The sequence below is a fragment of the Pantherophis guttatus genome, chromosome 2, assembly GCF_059756535.1.
Source record: "Pantherophis guttatus breed Tessera chromosome 2, ASM5975653v1, whole genome shotgun sequence".
NCBI classification, from domain to species: domain Eukaryota; kingdom Metazoa; phylum Chordata; class Lepidosauria; order Squamata; family Colubridae; genus Pantherophis; species Pantherophis guttatus.
The window spans coordinates 288,378,246-288,394,534 of NC_142064.1; the positions used below are offsets into that span (position 1 = coordinate 288,378,246).

General features: G+C 41.2%; 1 protein-coding gene across 1 annotated transcript; it reads right to left on the reverse strand.

The window, feature by feature from the left end:
- Window positions 1-4,559: 4,559 nt before the first annotated feature.
- On the reverse strand, window positions 4,560-14,509 carry LOC117657016 (uncharacterized). Its single transcript, XM_060687484.2, has 6 exons — window positions 14,351-14,509; window positions 11,054-11,657; window positions 10,648-10,762; window positions 10,456-10,520; window positions 9,586-9,715; window positions 4,560-8,299 (listed from the first exon to the last, which is right to left on the reverse strand). Exons 2-6 carry the CDS (start codon window positions 11,471-11,473, stop codon window positions 5,904-5,906), a joined length of 3,126 nt encoding a protein of 1,041 aa, XP_060543467.2. The 5' UTR covers window positions 11,474-11,657; window positions 14,351-14,509; the 3' UTR covers window positions 4,560-5,903.
- Window positions 14,510-16,289: the final 1,780 nt, after the last annotated feature.

Here is a 16,289-nt window from a genome sequence, read left to right on the forward strand (position 1 = left end):
TTCTGGTACATTCCTCTTCATCAACTCCTATCAGGCTCAAAATACTGGATAAATACATTTACAATATGTTTTGGATTTCTATTTCCTAGTTTATTCATTCCAACATGATCTTCTGAATGATGGACAAATTAAAAGGTGTGGATTTTAACTCCCAGACTTTAAAGAAGATGGAGAAACAGCGGCCTCATCGGGCACATGGTGCGAATGCTGCAGCGCAGCCCCACTTTTGCAGCTCCGTCGCCCCTGCAAGGTCTCCCTTCTTTTCCTTTGTGGTCGTGGGGAAAGGAAAGGCTGGGAAGCATCACCCAGTCCCAGTCTTCGCACATCCGTCCTTGCACCCAGAGCCAGCAGGGGGGCTTCAAGGCTGCCTCCACTCCCCCAATAAATGGGGAGAAACGCCCCCTCCCCTTCTGGGGACCCCCATTTATCTCCTTTGCTCCCCCCCCCAACTCCATTGAACCTGCATGGGAAAGGGCGGCAGGGGAACATGGGACTCCGGAGGAAAACGTGGCATTCTCAACTCATCCCTCCAGCGCGGGACCTCTTTGCAAGGGCAGAGCCGTCACTCATGGTTCTCTGGGATCTCCCGCCTCTGCGCCTCCCACTCACAGCGGACGGAGGAGGCAGAAAGGGGGACGCACCTCACCCAACGAACTCCAGGCAAAAAGGTTGGCGCATGCTCAGTTCCCACATGAGTCTGAGAGCGCCCCCTGGTGAATTCTGCTCAAGTTGCCAGGAATCCCTGAAAGGGCGGGAAAAAGGGGCGTATTTGGAGGAATGGGAATGGGAATGGGAATGGGAATGGGAATAGAATAGAATAGAATAGAATAGAATAGAATAGAATAGAATAGAATAGAATAGAATAGAATAGAATAGAATTCTTTATTGGCCAAGTGTGACACAAGGAATTTGTCTTTGGTGCACATAAAAGAAAAGATACCTTCATCAAGAATCATAAGCAGTGGTGGGATTCAGCCAGTTCGCACCACTTCGGGAGAACCAGTTGTTAACTTTCGGAGCAATTTGGTGAACTGGTTGTGGGAAGAAATCATTAGGGCAGAGAACCGGTTGTTCAATTATTTGAATCCCACCACTGATCATAAGGTACAACACTTACTGATAGTCATTGGGTACAAATAAGCAATCAGGAAACAATATCAATATAAATCGTAAGGATACAAGCAACAAAGTTACAGTCATACAGTCATAAATGGGAGGAGATGGGTTGTGGGAATGATGAGAAGATTAATAGTAGTGCAGATTTAGTAAATAATTTGACAGCGTTGAGGGAATTATTTGTTTAGCGGAATGATGGCGTTTGGGAAAAAACTGCTCTTGTTCTGGGGTGCAGTGCTCTATAGCATCGTTTTGAAGGTAGGAGTTGAAACAGCTCATGTCCAGGATGTGAGGGGTCTGTAAATATTTTCACAGTCCTCTTTTTGACTCGTGCAGTATACAGGTCCTCAATGGAAGGCAGGTTGGTAGCAATTGTTTTTTCTGCAGTCTGTGTCTGTCTTGTTGGGTTGCAGAACCAAACTAGACAGTTATAGAGGTGCAGATGACAGACTCAATAATTCCTCTGTAGAACTGGGTCAGCAGCTCCTTGGGCAGTTTGAGCTTTCTGAGGAATAGGAATAGAATAGGATGAGCTGGAAGGGACCTTGGAGGTCTTCTAGTCCAGCCCCCTGCTCAAGGAGGAGAACCTATAGCATTTCAGATGAGTGACTATCTCGACTCTTCTTAAAAACCTCCAGTGATGGAGCGCCCACAATTACTGCAGGCAAGCTGATCCACTGGTTAATTGTGCTCACTGTTAGGAAGTTTCTCCTTACTTCCAGGTTGCTTCTCTCTTTAATTAGCTAGATTCCAATTTCCAAGTGGAGGGGAAGGGATGATTGGCATGGGAGTAGGAGGAAAGGTTCCTGCCCGAGAAAGTTGGCATCTCCAGAGGCAGCAGTCTCTCCATCTTCCTCTCCTTCCTGTCCAAGGACCATCTCTGGAGATGGTTCCTGGACAGTTTAGTGTCATCTGAAAATTTGATGAGTTCCCCTTCTATTCCTTCATCTAAGTCATTTATGAAGATATTGAAGAGTACTGGGCCTAAGTCAGAACGTGGTGGTACCCCACTACTTACTTCTCTCCATGTGGATGTAGTATCATTAAGGACTACTCTTCGAGTACGGTTTGTCAGCCAGCTTCAAATCCATCTGGTGATGATGTTGTTCATTCCACATTTTTCTAGCTTTCCAAGTGGAGGGGAAGGGATGATTGCAGTGGTGGGATTCAAGTAATTTAACAACCGGTTCTCTGCTCTAATGATTTCTTCCAATAACCAGTTCACCAAACTGCTCAGAAAGTTAACAACTGGTTCTCCCGAAGTGGTGTGAACTGGCTGAATCCCACCACTGGATAATTGGCATGGGAGTAGGAAGAAAAGGTTCCTCCCCAAGAAAGGCGGCATCTCCAGAGGCGGCAGTCTCTCCATCTTCCTCTCCTTCCTGTCCAGGAATCGTCTGTGGAGATGGAGAAAATCTCTCTGGAGGATTTGAAATTGCTTCCCTCAATAACAGTTGCACTGAAGTATTCAGAGATTGGAGGGGGGCCTCAAACAGAGCCAAATCCTGTCAGAAACAGGCAAACGGTCAGAAGACGTGGACTCTCTCTGTGAAGCACAATTTGTATCTTGCGCTTGTTGCAAACTCCAAACTGAAGGCGAGTAAGATGGGGCTGAAGAGACACAGGCAGGGAAGACACAATCATAAGGTGACCAGTCGTCCTCTAGGGAGTACAGTCCTTCTTTTGTAAGTTCTATACTCTCTCAAAAAGCGTCCTCCTACATGTCCTCCTTTTCGATATTTGAAGACTAATCTGTATTTGATTGATGCTGATACGATGCATGTGATGTGATATATTTGTATTTGACATGACGATTTGTCAAGGCTCATACATTGTGGCAAGACGCGATTATGAGACACATGCACATCGCACAGAATTGTTTTGAGTGTGCTGTGTGCAAGAGTGTGCTGTGCGCAAGTGGCTTTATTTACCGTAACACGACATAAAACACATGCACGCATTAGACTCGTTGTTGCAATGAATAAAACCTTTTATTTATATTTTTTTTCTTCAATTTATTTGTGTCCTCATTGTAAAAAAGGTTGACTCAGCCTTCCATCCTTTCTAAGGTAGGTAAAATGAGGACCCGGTTTGTTGGGGCAATAAACTTTGTATAAAATATACAAAAGTATGAAGGCTATTGCTTAACGCATTGTAAGCTGCCCCGAGTCTCCGGAGAAGGGTGGCATATATATAATATATAATAATATATATATATAAATTATATATATATATAAATAAAAATGTTGGTCACCTTACACAATCAAGAAAATGGAGATTTCTATCGTGTGTTTGTTCTCTAGTTCTGTATATACAAATTCTTGGCTCTGGGTGCCTAAAAATAATCAGGAAGACTCACGGAGTAGCTGCTTATGACAAAAGAAATGATTCTGATGAAAAAGAAAACCAATTCCATAATGGGGAAAAGCTGAAACTTGTGGAAGTTCCAGAAATTTTACCTCACAATGAGGCTACTTGGAGGACAAAGGAAGCAGGGCTGGGGGCTGGGAATGACATCTCATCTGTGACTGGAAAAAGAGGGGGAACTGCAAAATAATGGAAACAGATTATGGAAAAGAGAATATAAAATTAAAATACCATGAGGGGGCAAAAAACACACAGGAGATACGAATAGGAAACTTAACACCTTTCTAGAATTTAAGACAAGGATAGGATATCTCCAGATCATGAATAAAAAGTACAATTGGTGTCTAACTTTGGATGACTGCTACTCCGATTTCCATTTCTCTAAAGAAAAATTGCACAATAACTTACAGAAAACTGGAATTGGTGCCTTTTCTCCATCTTGACATAGAATCATCCATGGGTACTATTTGAAGAAATAGCTTCAGCCCAGGAGGAGCCTCTGAAATGCAGATGTTTCTCCCCCACCCAAATCCTTCCTAATTCTTTTTTCCAAAAAGAATTGTTAGGGCTTTTCTGATTATGGTAAATAGATGCAAAGACAGCATTTGTTTTTGCATAAAAACCTTTATTAGACACACTTAAAACTCCTACTTGTAATTTTAATGCTAACCGCCCCTTGCTAATTTTAATCTATTACCCACAGGTTAGTAACTATTTCTCTCTTACTTGACCTATCTATTTCTATCTCTATCTCCTTTCTCTATGTTTACATATGAAAACCCTTTTTGCTCCTCTAGATTTGCCAAGGAACGCCAAAGGTACTTTTTCAAAAGGCAACTGGACTTTCTATTTTCTTGAAGATGTTTCGCTTCTTAGCCAAGGAGCTTCTTCAGTTTTGAAGAAGCATCTTCAGATGTTTCTTGGATGAGAAGCGAAATGTTTTCAAGAAAACACAAAGGAAATCCAGTTGCCTTTTGGAAAAGTACCCTTGGAACAAACATGATCTGGATGTACGAGAATCTCTACATGTTTCTTTTATTTCTTTTATATAGGCCCAATAATCAGAATGCAAGACATGAGAACATAAACAGTATTTATTTCTTTGTTTCTAGTGCAGGAGATCATCAGGCAAGGCAAGGCAACTGTCCAGGACATCAGAATATATGCACAATAGGAGGAGTCAAATGGTAAGGAGGAGTTAGTGGGTGGAACAATTGATGTATAGATGGTTAACCCTTACATGACTTTAAATATGTACATATAGTTAGGTATTTTCAATGTGCAACACTACAGGTGTTTGTCAAGGGGTTACTTCTCTCCTCCTCCTCAATCATAATCCTCTATTACTGGAGCTGCTGTGAGGAATTTTGCACCCTGACTGGCTGCATGAAGCCCACCACCCTTGATTTTCACACTGGAAGGTCTCATTCTTTTCTTGAGATTCGTCCAGCTTTCCCCATCTCTACAAAAACCTCCGGTGAAGGGACTGCAACTCTTGTGTACAGAACCATTGATATAAATTTACATTAAGTGTAGAGTTTTTCTTAGTCCTAATCACAGAAAGGCAAAATATGGTCCTAATGCTTGGAAAGTTTTGCACATGCTTTTCAGGGCCTTGTCATTCTGGCTTTTTGTGAGGAATTCTTTATCCTAAAACTTTCTTCACATTCGAATTAGAATCTATGTGTTTATTCTCTCACAACATGAGAGACAGAAAGGTCCCTTCTTCTGCATTCATACTGCTTCATTAGGTCTCGATTTTTCACAGTGGACTGAAAGACTTTACAGTCTATTTTTTTGTATCCTCACACTCCAGAAGTTCCCGTTCTCATTTCTCCTAGAGAGGAAGAAAGATTTTAAAAAGTTTTGTCTTGAAGAGATGCATCAGGGAGATGCACCTCCTTTTGCTTATTTTGCTCACCAGAAGTCTCCCTTTTGAAAATTCTTGTAATTTAGCACAATATCCCAAGACATTTCCACTTTCAACATCTTGCAATTCATTATGTAACTTCTAACGACAGCTATACAAGCTTAACTGCAAAAGATTTGCTACTTAAACTGTTCTATTCATAAGGTATATTTTTTAGCATCATTTGTTCTTTGGTAATTTATATTTAGCTATAACTCCTATAAATCTTTCCTGATTTATAGCTTTCCCGTATAATGCCTTGAATTGTGCCTGCTCTCAAAAGTTAATTTTTTATTGGGGGTTTAGGCTTTCTTTATTATGATCCAATTGAAAATGCAATAAACATGAAGAAAGAAAATTTATCTGAAATGGCATTGCTGACCTTCAAATGACAGTAATTACAAAATCCACTATTCATAATTAAACCACCACATGCTTCTATACTGTTTGGATCCGTTTATGTGAGTTAAGATTACTGCTCATAATAAAACCTTTTCCACACACCATACATTTATAACGCCTGTCCCGTGTGGATCCTTTTATGGTGATTAAGATACGTCTTTGTAGAAAACCTCTTTCCACATTGCATACATTTATACTTCTCCCCTGTGTGGGTCTTTTTATGAGTAATAAGATTACTACAGCCAGTAAAGGATTTTCCACACTCCATGCATTTATACGGCTTCTCCCCTGTATGGATCCTACTATGGTAAACAAGCTCACAGTTCTTAATAAAGCTCTTTCCACACTCCATGCATGTATGTGGCCTCTCCCCTGTGTGGATCTTTTTATGGAAAATAAGGCCGCTGCCCTGAGAGAAGCTCTTTCCACATTCCATGCATTTATAGGGCTTCTCTCCTGTGTGGATCCTTTCATGGGTCTTAAGATATCTCTTTGTAGAAAAACTCTTTCCACATTCCATGCATTTATAGGGCTTCTCTCCTATATGGATCCTTTCATGGGTCTTAAGATTCGTCTTCGCAGAAAAACTCTTTCCACATTCCATGCATGTATAAGGATTCTCCCCTGTGTGGATCTTTTCATGGGTGTTAAGATACATCTTTGTAGAAAAACTCTTTCCACATTCCATGCATGTATAAGGATTCTCCCCTGTGTGGATTGTTTCATGGGTTTTAAGAGACCTCTTCGTGGAAAAACTCTTTCCACATTCCATGCATTTATAAGGCTTCTCCCCTGTGTGGATTCTTTCATGGGTCTTAAGATTCGTCTTCCTAGAAAAACTCTTTCCACATTCCATGCATATATAAGGATTCTCCCCTATGTGGATCGTTTCATGGGTTTTAAGAGACCTCTTCGTGGAAAAACTCTTTCCACATTCCATGCATTTATACGGCTTCTCCCCTGTATGGATCCTACTATGGTAAACAAGCTCACAGTTCTTAATAAAGCTCTTTCCACACTCCATGCATGTATGTGGCCTCTCCCCTGTGTGGATCTTTTTATGGAAAATAAGGTCACTGCCCTGAGAAAAGCTCTTTCCACATTCCATGCATTTATACGGCTTCTCTCCTGTATGGATCCTTTCATGGATCTTAAGATATCTCTTTGTAGAAAAACTCTTTCCACATTCCATGCATTTATAGGGCTTCTCTCCTGTATGGATCCTTTCATGAGTCTTAAGATTCGTCTTCGTAGAAAAACTCTTTCCACATTCCATGCATGTATAAGGATTCTCCCCTGTATGGATCTTTTCATGGGTGTTAAGATACATCTTTGTAGAAAAACTCTTTCCACATTCCATGCATGTATAAGGATTCTCCCCTGTGTGGATCGTTTCATGGGTTTTAAGAGACCTCTTCGTGGAAAAACTCTTTCCACATTCCATGCATTTATAAGGCTTCTCCCCTGTGTGGATTCTTTCATGGGTCTTAAGATTCGTCTTCCTAGAAAAACTTTTTCCGCATTCCATGCATTTATAAGGCTTCTCCCCTGTGTGGATCCTTTCATGGGTCTTAAGATTCGTCTTTGTAGAAAAGCTCTTTCCACATTCAACACATATATATTTCTCGCCTGTGTGGCTCTTTTTATGGCCAATAAGGCGACAAGAGTCAATAAAGCATTTTCCACACTCCATACATTTATACGGCTTCTCCCCTGTATGGATCCTACTATGATAAATAAGATAACAGTTCTTAATAAAGCTCTTTCCACACTCCATGCATTTATATGGCTTCTCTGTTGTATGGATCCGGGAATGCGTAGTGAGAGAAGTTCTATAATTGAAACTCTTTCCACATTCCATGCATTTATAGGGTTTCTCTCCGGTGTGGATCCTCTTGTGACATTTAAGATAACACTTCCTACTAAAGCTCTTTCCACACTCCATGCATTTATATGGCTTCTCTGTTGTATGGATCCGGGAATGCTTAGTAAGAGAAGTTCTATAAGTGAAACTCTTTCCACATTCCATGCATTTATAGGGTTTCTCTCCTGTGTGGATCCTCTTGTGACATTTAAGATAACTGTTCCTACTAAAGCTCTTTCCACACTGCATGCACTTATGCGGCTTTTCTTCCATGTGGGTTCTTTTTTGAGATGTACAGGACCCATTTTTATGAGGAAGAGACTGCGTCCATTTGTAATTTTTTCCATTGTCTCTACATATATAATCTTCTCCATTGGTTTCGGTTTGATAGTATTGATTTACATCTAATTTGTTTATGAATAGTTTTGTACATTTCCCAATATATTTCGTTTTTAGTTGTCCTTGTTCGGTCACGAAGGCTTTCGTTGATGCAGAAGATGAACTTTCCTGATTGCAATTATTTGACTGGTTTCTCTCATGGCTTTCTATTTCTATTAGAATTGTAGGGTTCTTCATACTGTATGAACGACTGATCATTTCGAATAGTTCTCTGGAATCTTCATCTTCCTCCCCATTATTACCTTCACAAGAAAAGAAAAATGCAAATAATGTTAGGGACAAAGAGCAAAGCAGGGGAAGACTGAATATAATGAAAAACAAACAGCTTCAATCTTAGATACAGAATTTTGGAAGATACATTTACATTTCTATGGCAAGAGAAAAACCATGGATTAAATATCAAATTCTCCAAATTTCTAAAGAAATGGAAGGATTTGGTTTCCCAATTTGAAATTGGACTTTGTATTCTGCGGTGTGGTTTGTATAAGAAGTGGGAGTTGCTCAGATATAAAGCGAATTTTAGAAGTAGGAAGGCATGACAGTAGTTTGGGTGCCATGGATGTTTGTGATACAACAAATTAAATCAATCTAGATTTCAAAACCATGTTACAAATACCACATTGAGAATATGAGGCAGATATAAACTCAGGCTGTGCCCAAAACACCCTAATGGCTTTTAGCAGAAAAGAAGCTGCAAGGGTAAACAATGGATAACATGTACAGAGGCATTAGAACTTGAGCTGTGGAAATACCAAATGAAATCAAGAATGGAAAAACCATAGAGTTCTCAACTATAGTTCTCTATTGTTCAACAACATAAAGCTGTCAGACTTCGATGCTATCTCAAAATAAATGAATTTCCAAACTGCCAATCTTTAAGGAAATCTTTTCTTTAATTGAGCACAGCCACCGGATCATGACTCGATGCGGACAAGACTGACCTTTTGCCCCCCCAATCCCTCCTTTTCTGATCCCCAAATCTCTGCTTCTCATTGGCTATCTTCCAAGTCATTCTTCAGACTTCTTGGCTCGTCATTTCCCAAGAATGTCCCCCCTCCTTATTTCCACGACAACCCGACTTCAAAGGGATTTAGCAGGCAAAAGTTCAGAGCTTATCTCTCTCTCCTCTGCTCTCTATGCCAGCGTTGAAGCGCTGACAAAAGCAGAATTTGAATCTCAAGTTGTGTAGAAAAGATGAATATGTAATTGCTAAAACCTCTAAATATCAGAGGAATATGAAAATCAATAGAAAAATATTCAAAAGTGTACCTCAAACTATTATTGGAAATGTGGACAAGATAAAGGATCATTTTGTAATAATAAATAAAAGGACAAATTAGAAAGGAGGAAACAATGATGTAACCTTAGAAAGAGGGGGGAAATATAACTATTACCGTACTTTGTGTCTTCTCCTTTTTTAATTTTATCATACTTTTTTCTTATTCATTAATCATATTACACTATCTTTTTTATTTTATTTTCAAAATTTGTATGTTTTATTCTGATAATAATTCTTTTATATTCTCACCCAAAGAGGCCACGTTCCTGTGATTTTCCAACATGACTTCCCGATACAGTGCTTTTTGGTCAGCATCCAGCTGAGACCACTCCTCTTCGGAGAAATACACAGCCACCTCCTTAAAGGACATGAGAGCTTCCTGAATGAGAAGGAAACAGAAGAAAAATCAGCAGTGAAAGGAAGCAATCCCACTCTTTGTCTGGGTCTGTCTGTCCCCATGCATCAACAAGACTCAGCATCTGGAGAGAATCAACTGGTATGGGCCATGGAATTCCCACCTATCACTCACTCCAATCCACCCAGTGTTTGCAGAAGAAAGTGTGTGTTTTTGTGTGTGTGTGTGTGTGTGTGTCTTTACCATTTACATAAAAGGCTTGTGGTATCCCCAGAACAAACAATCCATGCTCAAAACCTTTATTAAAGTTGTTTGAGTGGCACCCAGGGATTTACATGGGTGTCATCAATGGACAAAGACACACAAGATCTGTTTCTGCTCCTCAGACAAGGAATCCACTCCTTGTACTCCAACCCAATGGCTGAAGAAAAGAAACCTGCTTAGAAAAGAACATTTCTCATCCTTTCCAAAGCGGAATTGTTGGCCCAAAATTCCAGGCACAAATTGGAGTATTAGATTTAAAGGCTGAAGGGCTTTGATGTGGCCAATCTCTTTGGATTTTAAGAGTCTTAACCTGGTGCCATTATTTTTCTTATGACTGGTTATAAACAAGGCATTTTAGAAACTGTAAATGTGCCAATGTGATCCTTTCAGTTATTATTGAGTAGCTTTGCACAATTCCATGTCAAGGAATTACTTATAGGATCACTATTCATCAAACGTTCATATTGTGTACATTTTATTTTTTATTATCCCTCTCTTACTTTTGGAGCTTCAACCAGAATTTCAGCACCACCATAAAAAGGAGTCAAATTCGTTTTGTTCTTCCCTGTGAGGGAGACAGAAATTTTAAATGGAAAATTAACAAAATAGCAGGACACATTCTACAGAAGAGAAGAGACAGAGAGGGTAAGACAGCGGGAATCTTTCTTGGGAATGGGTGGACTTTTGATTACCATCTGAGATGTCATCACTTGCGAATTCATGATAGACCCTCTTGGAAAACAACTCCTGATGGGGATTTGATGGATTCCTCTTTCTCATAGGTTCTCTGGTCTGCAGAGTGAAAGACTAGAAATAAGAGGAAGGAGAAAAGAAAAATGCATCACATAACATGAACTTGATTCTTGTTCTCAAAAAACAACTTCAATGCCCCAATATCCATCAATGAGCCTAGAATGTGCAAGAAAGGAATGGCTGTTTCCAGTCTATGCTCTAGAACGGATAATGAAACAATGTCCTGCAAGAACTAGTGGAACATCTTAAAATATTATGAAGACCAGAGAAGTATGGAAGGGAGGGGTGAGGAATTCAAACACATTCTTTATTCCCTTCTGGACTTCCAAGATGAAGGTCTCTCACCTGCAATTCGACTTCCTCCTTCTGCTCCTCTCTCTGACTCAGGAGGAAGCCTTCCGCCAGGGCCACCACTTGGGAGCTGGTCTCTGCTCCACACTCCCGCACCCAGCTCTTCATCGGCAGGGGCAGAAGGGCCAGGAGCTGCTCTAGAACCACCAGATCCAACATTTGAGTTTTAGTGTGGTTTTGTACTCCCAGACATTGATTATAAAAGTTGTGGAGTTGGCTGCAAAGTCCTCGGGGACCTTCCGCCTCCTGGTATTGGATGTTTCTGAAGCTGCATGTCTGAATCTCTGAACGGATGATGGTTTTCTTCTCCAGGATCTTCTGCCCAGTTCTTGCCCAGATCAACCCACAGCTGCCAGGGTGAACAGCTAAGGGGCCTTTTCCAGTTCCCTCACTTCCTAACACTTCTTTCTGCATTCTTTCTCTGTCCGGTAAGGAAATTCCAGATAGTTGTGAGGAATCATGTGGATCTCCAAACACCTTTCAATTCATAGGACGATTCCTGGAGCTGCAGGATTGATTACAAAAGCTATCCAGAATCTTCTCCTAAGTGTACTTTTTGTTGTTAGGAAGGCTGTTGTGATGACTCTAGTTTCTGCAGCTGAGATGGAAAAGAAAATAAATTCAAATGAGAAGGTTGTGGACTTAACTCCTGAACAACATTCATCCTCATGGGAGTCTTTTTTTTTTTTTTTTAATTTGATTTATATGCTGCCCTTCTCCGGAGACTCAGGGCGGCTTACAATGCGTTAAGCAATAGCTTTCATACTTTTGTATATTTTATACAAAGTCAGCTTATTGCCCCCAAAATCTGGGTCCTCATTTTACCTACATTAGAAAGGATGGAAGGCTGAGTCAACCTTGAGCCTGGTGAGATTTGAACTTGCAGTAACTGCAGACAGCTTATGTTAATAACAGTGCTTTAGTCTGCTGCACTTTTTTTCAAATTTAAATCTGTATTTACCTTATTATTTACCAAATAATTCCCTCAACACTGTCAAACTATTTACTAATTCTGCACTACTATTAATCTTCTCAATGTTCCTATCACTCATCTCCTCCCACTTATGACTGTATGACTGTAACCTTGTTGCTGGTATCCTTACGATTTATATGGACTGTTTCCTGATATGATTTAATTGCTTATTTGTACCCTATGACTATCATTATGTGTTGTACCTTATGATTGACTAATGTATCTTCTCTTTTATGTACACTGAGAGCATATGCAGCAAGACAAATTCCTTGTGCATCCAATCACACTTGGCCAACAAAGAATTCTATTCTATCTATTCTATTCTTACACTTGGGGTTCCTAAAAGATGCCGAAACTCAAGCTTAAGAAACTGGAATGGAATACAGAATTTTTACACGTGTTTCTTGTCCTTCATATTGAGGTGTTTAGGTATTAAGACGTTCATTAAAGATGTTCCTCATTCTTGTCTTAAAGTTGGTATGTTTGTAAGTAACTGGAGCCATGGAGAAGAGATAAGGAGGAAGTTCCAAAACTGGCTTATCCCAAGAAAGAAAAGTTTCTTGGGATAAGGGGGGTCTCAGGGGTCTCAGGGAGGAAAACGAAGAAGACCCCCTAATATTGAATAATACTAAGTGAAATTATCCAGGGAAGGAACAGCATTCAAAGGATGCCGTGAAGATTGAATTCACATCAAATGAAATTGCCCACTTTCTGTTTTTCAGGGTTTGCTCTTGGGGAACATAGTTGGCTTTGTAAACGAAGGCTGGTTCACACAATTTGCCCTGAGCCCAAAGTGGTTAACCAACAAAGTTCACATGAAACACAGGGATTGAAAGAACACACCTTAAAATGGTTTTTCACCCATCCTTTTAAGCCTGGAGGATTTGACCTTAGTTTATTCTTTGTCTCCAAAAAAAGCACAAACGATTTGCAGCTTATATATGCAAAATGGAAAACCAAAGAAAGTACCAGGAAAAGAGTTTTGGTGGCGCAGCGGACTAAAGTGCTGTTAAGTAGCACTTAGCTGCCAGCTGCCTGCAATTACTGCAAGTTCAAATCTCACCAGGCTCAAGGTTGACCCAGCCTTCCATCCTTCTGAGGAAGGTAAAATGAGGACCCGGATTGTGGGGGCAATAAAATGACTTTGTATAAAAAAGAACACCGCTTTGGGGGGGGGGGCGAAAGCCCTACTAAGCAGGTATATACAAAAGTATGAAGGCTATTGCTTAACCCATTGTAAGCCACCCTGAGTCTCCGGAGAAGGGCGGCATATAAATCGAATCAATAAATAAATAATTTTTTAAAAGGGGTGATAACAAGCGAGAATCCATCTCCAAACAAAAAATAACCAGAAGAAAATCTTATAAAAGCACTAATGTCAGGGAAGAAAGTAGAGAATCTTATTAGTTAATTTGACTTTTGTGCAGCTGGGGCATTTTCGGGCAAATTCCTCTTCATCAACTTCTATCAGGCTCAAAATACTGGGTAAATACATTTACAATAGGTTTTGGATTTCTATTTCCTAGTTATTTATTCTAATGTTTTCAAGAGGGAGTGTGTGTTGAGAACAATCCTTTAAACAATAAACAGCAATTGAGATAAGATCTATACAAATCGATTTCATAAGAAAATAAATCAACATTTAAAGTTACTGTACAGTAAAACTTCAGCTAGCAGAATCCCATTAATCATCCAGCCCAAAATCCCTTTGGGAACTTGAATAAACAAGCCACCATCCAATACATATGTAGGATTAACACCCGAATGGATAAACCATTTTACAGACTAACATGATCTTCTGAATGATGCAACTCCTACAAACATCTTTCCTGCTTCTTAGCTTAATCCACACTTTTTCAAACACGGCCAAATTGAAAGGTGTGGATTTTAACTCCCAGACTTAAAAAGAGATGGAGAAACACCGGCCTCATCGGGCACACGGTGCGAATGCTGCGCCTCAGCCCCACTTTTGCACCTCGGCCGCCACTGCAAGGTCTCTCATCTTTTCCTTTGCGGTCGTGGGGAAAGGAAAGGCTGGGAAGCAGCACCCCAGTCCCAGTCCTCGCACATCCGTCCTTGCACTCAGAGCCAGCAGGGGGGCTTCGAGGCTGCCTCCACTCCCCTCAATAAATGGGGAGAAACGCCCCCTCCACTTCTAGGGACCCCCATTTCTCTCCTTTGCTCCCCCCCCCAACTCCATGGAACCTGCATGGGAAAGGGCGGCAGGGGAACATGGGACTCCGGAGGAAAACTTGGCCAGTCTCCACGCCCCCCCCTCCAGCGCGGGACCCCTTTGCACGGGCAGAGCCGCCACCCACGCAACTCGGGAGTCCCTCGTCGGGATCGGTGATTCCGCAAAGGCTCCCCGGCAGCCTCTCCGCACCCCACTCACAGCGGACGGAGGACGCAGAAAGGGAAGCCGCCCCTCCCGACGAACTCCAGGCGAAGAGGTCGGCGCATGCTCAGTTCCCACGTGTGTAGGACAGCGCCCCCTGGTGGGCTCTGAGCAAAGTGCCAGGATACCCTGAAAGGGCGGGAAAGAGGAAAGTATTTGGAGGGAATGGGAATGGGAATGGGAATGGGAATGGGAATGAGGAGAGGAGAGGAGAAGAGAAGAGAAGAGAAGAGAAGAGAAGAGAAGAGAAGAGAAGAGAAGAGAAGAGAAGAGAAGAGAAGAGAAGAGAAGAGAAGAGAAATTCTTTATTGACCAAGTCAATTCCTTGCACACACAAGGAATTTGTCTTTGGTGCATATGCTCTCAGAGTACATGAGGAGAATAAAATACATTCATCAAGAATAGGAATGGAATAGGAGAGGAGTGGAATAGAATAGGAATAGGAATAGAATTGTAATAGAATAGGACTGGACTGGACTGGACTGGACTGGACTAGTACCAGACTAGTACCGGACCAGACCGGACTAGTCCAGACCAGACCAGATCAGACTAGGACCAGTCCAGACCAGACTTCACCACACCATACACCAGACCACACACATCAGAACAGAATAGGACAGGAATAGGAATAGAATAGGATGAACTGGAAGGGACCGTGGAGGTCTTCTAGTCCAGCCCCCTGCTCAAGGAAGAGAACCTATACCATTTCAGATGAGTGACTATCCCGACTCTTTTTAAAAACCTCCAGTGATGGAGCGCCCACAATTACTGCAGGCAAGCTAATCCACTGGTTAATTGTCCTCACTGTTAGGAAGTTTCTCCTTACTTTCAGGTTGCTTCTCTCTTCGATTAGTTAGATTCCAATTTCCAAGTGGAGGGGAAGGGATGATTGGCATGGGAGTAGGAGGAAAGGTTCCTGCCCGAGAAAAGCGGCATCTCCAGAGGCAGCAGTCTCTCCATCTTCCTCTCCTTCCTGTCCGGAATCATCTGTGGAGATGGAGAAAAATCTCTCTCGAGGATTTGTACTCGCTTCCCTCAAGAACAGTTGAACTGAAGTGTTCGGAAATTGGTGGGTGGCCTCAAACGGAGTCAAATCCTGTCCGAAACGGGCAAGCGGTCAGAAGATGAGGAAAAGGAGGCTCTCTGGGAAGCACAATTTGTATCTTGCGGTTGTTGCAAACTCCAGCCTGAACGGGAGGACGATGGGGCTGACGGGACACAGGGAGGGAAGACACAAGAAAATGGAAATTTCTATCCTGTGTTTGTTCCCTAGTTCTGTATATACACCTGCATTTGTCAAATTCTTGGCTCTGGGTGCCTAAGAATAATTGGAAAGACTCAGTGAGGGGCTGCTTATGACAAAAGAAATGATTCTGATGAACAAGAAAACCAATTCCATAATGGGGAAAAGCTGAAACTTGTGGAAGTTCCAGAAATTTTACCTCACAATGAGGCTACTTGGAGGACAAATGAAGCGGGGGCTGGGAATGACATATCATCTGTGACTGGAAAAAAGGGGGAACTGCAAAATGATGGAAACAGATTATGGAAAAGAGAATATAAAATTAAAATACCATTTTAATTGCAATTGGGCTGGGATGACTTTTTGTGGTATGGTAGAAATAAGATACATACATATTTTCATAGACATTATATAAGAAATGCATTGCTATTGGTTTGGGAAAAGGTTAGAGATAAATACTATGTGAAAATACCAACATGGTTATCAATGATGGAAGCTTTAATACACCCAAATGTTTTTAATTTTGGAAATATTGTTAGATACAAGGACTTGTTAACAGATAAGGGGGAATTAAAAGAGAAAGGAGAACTAGAAGAACAGGGGATTGGGATAGATTGGT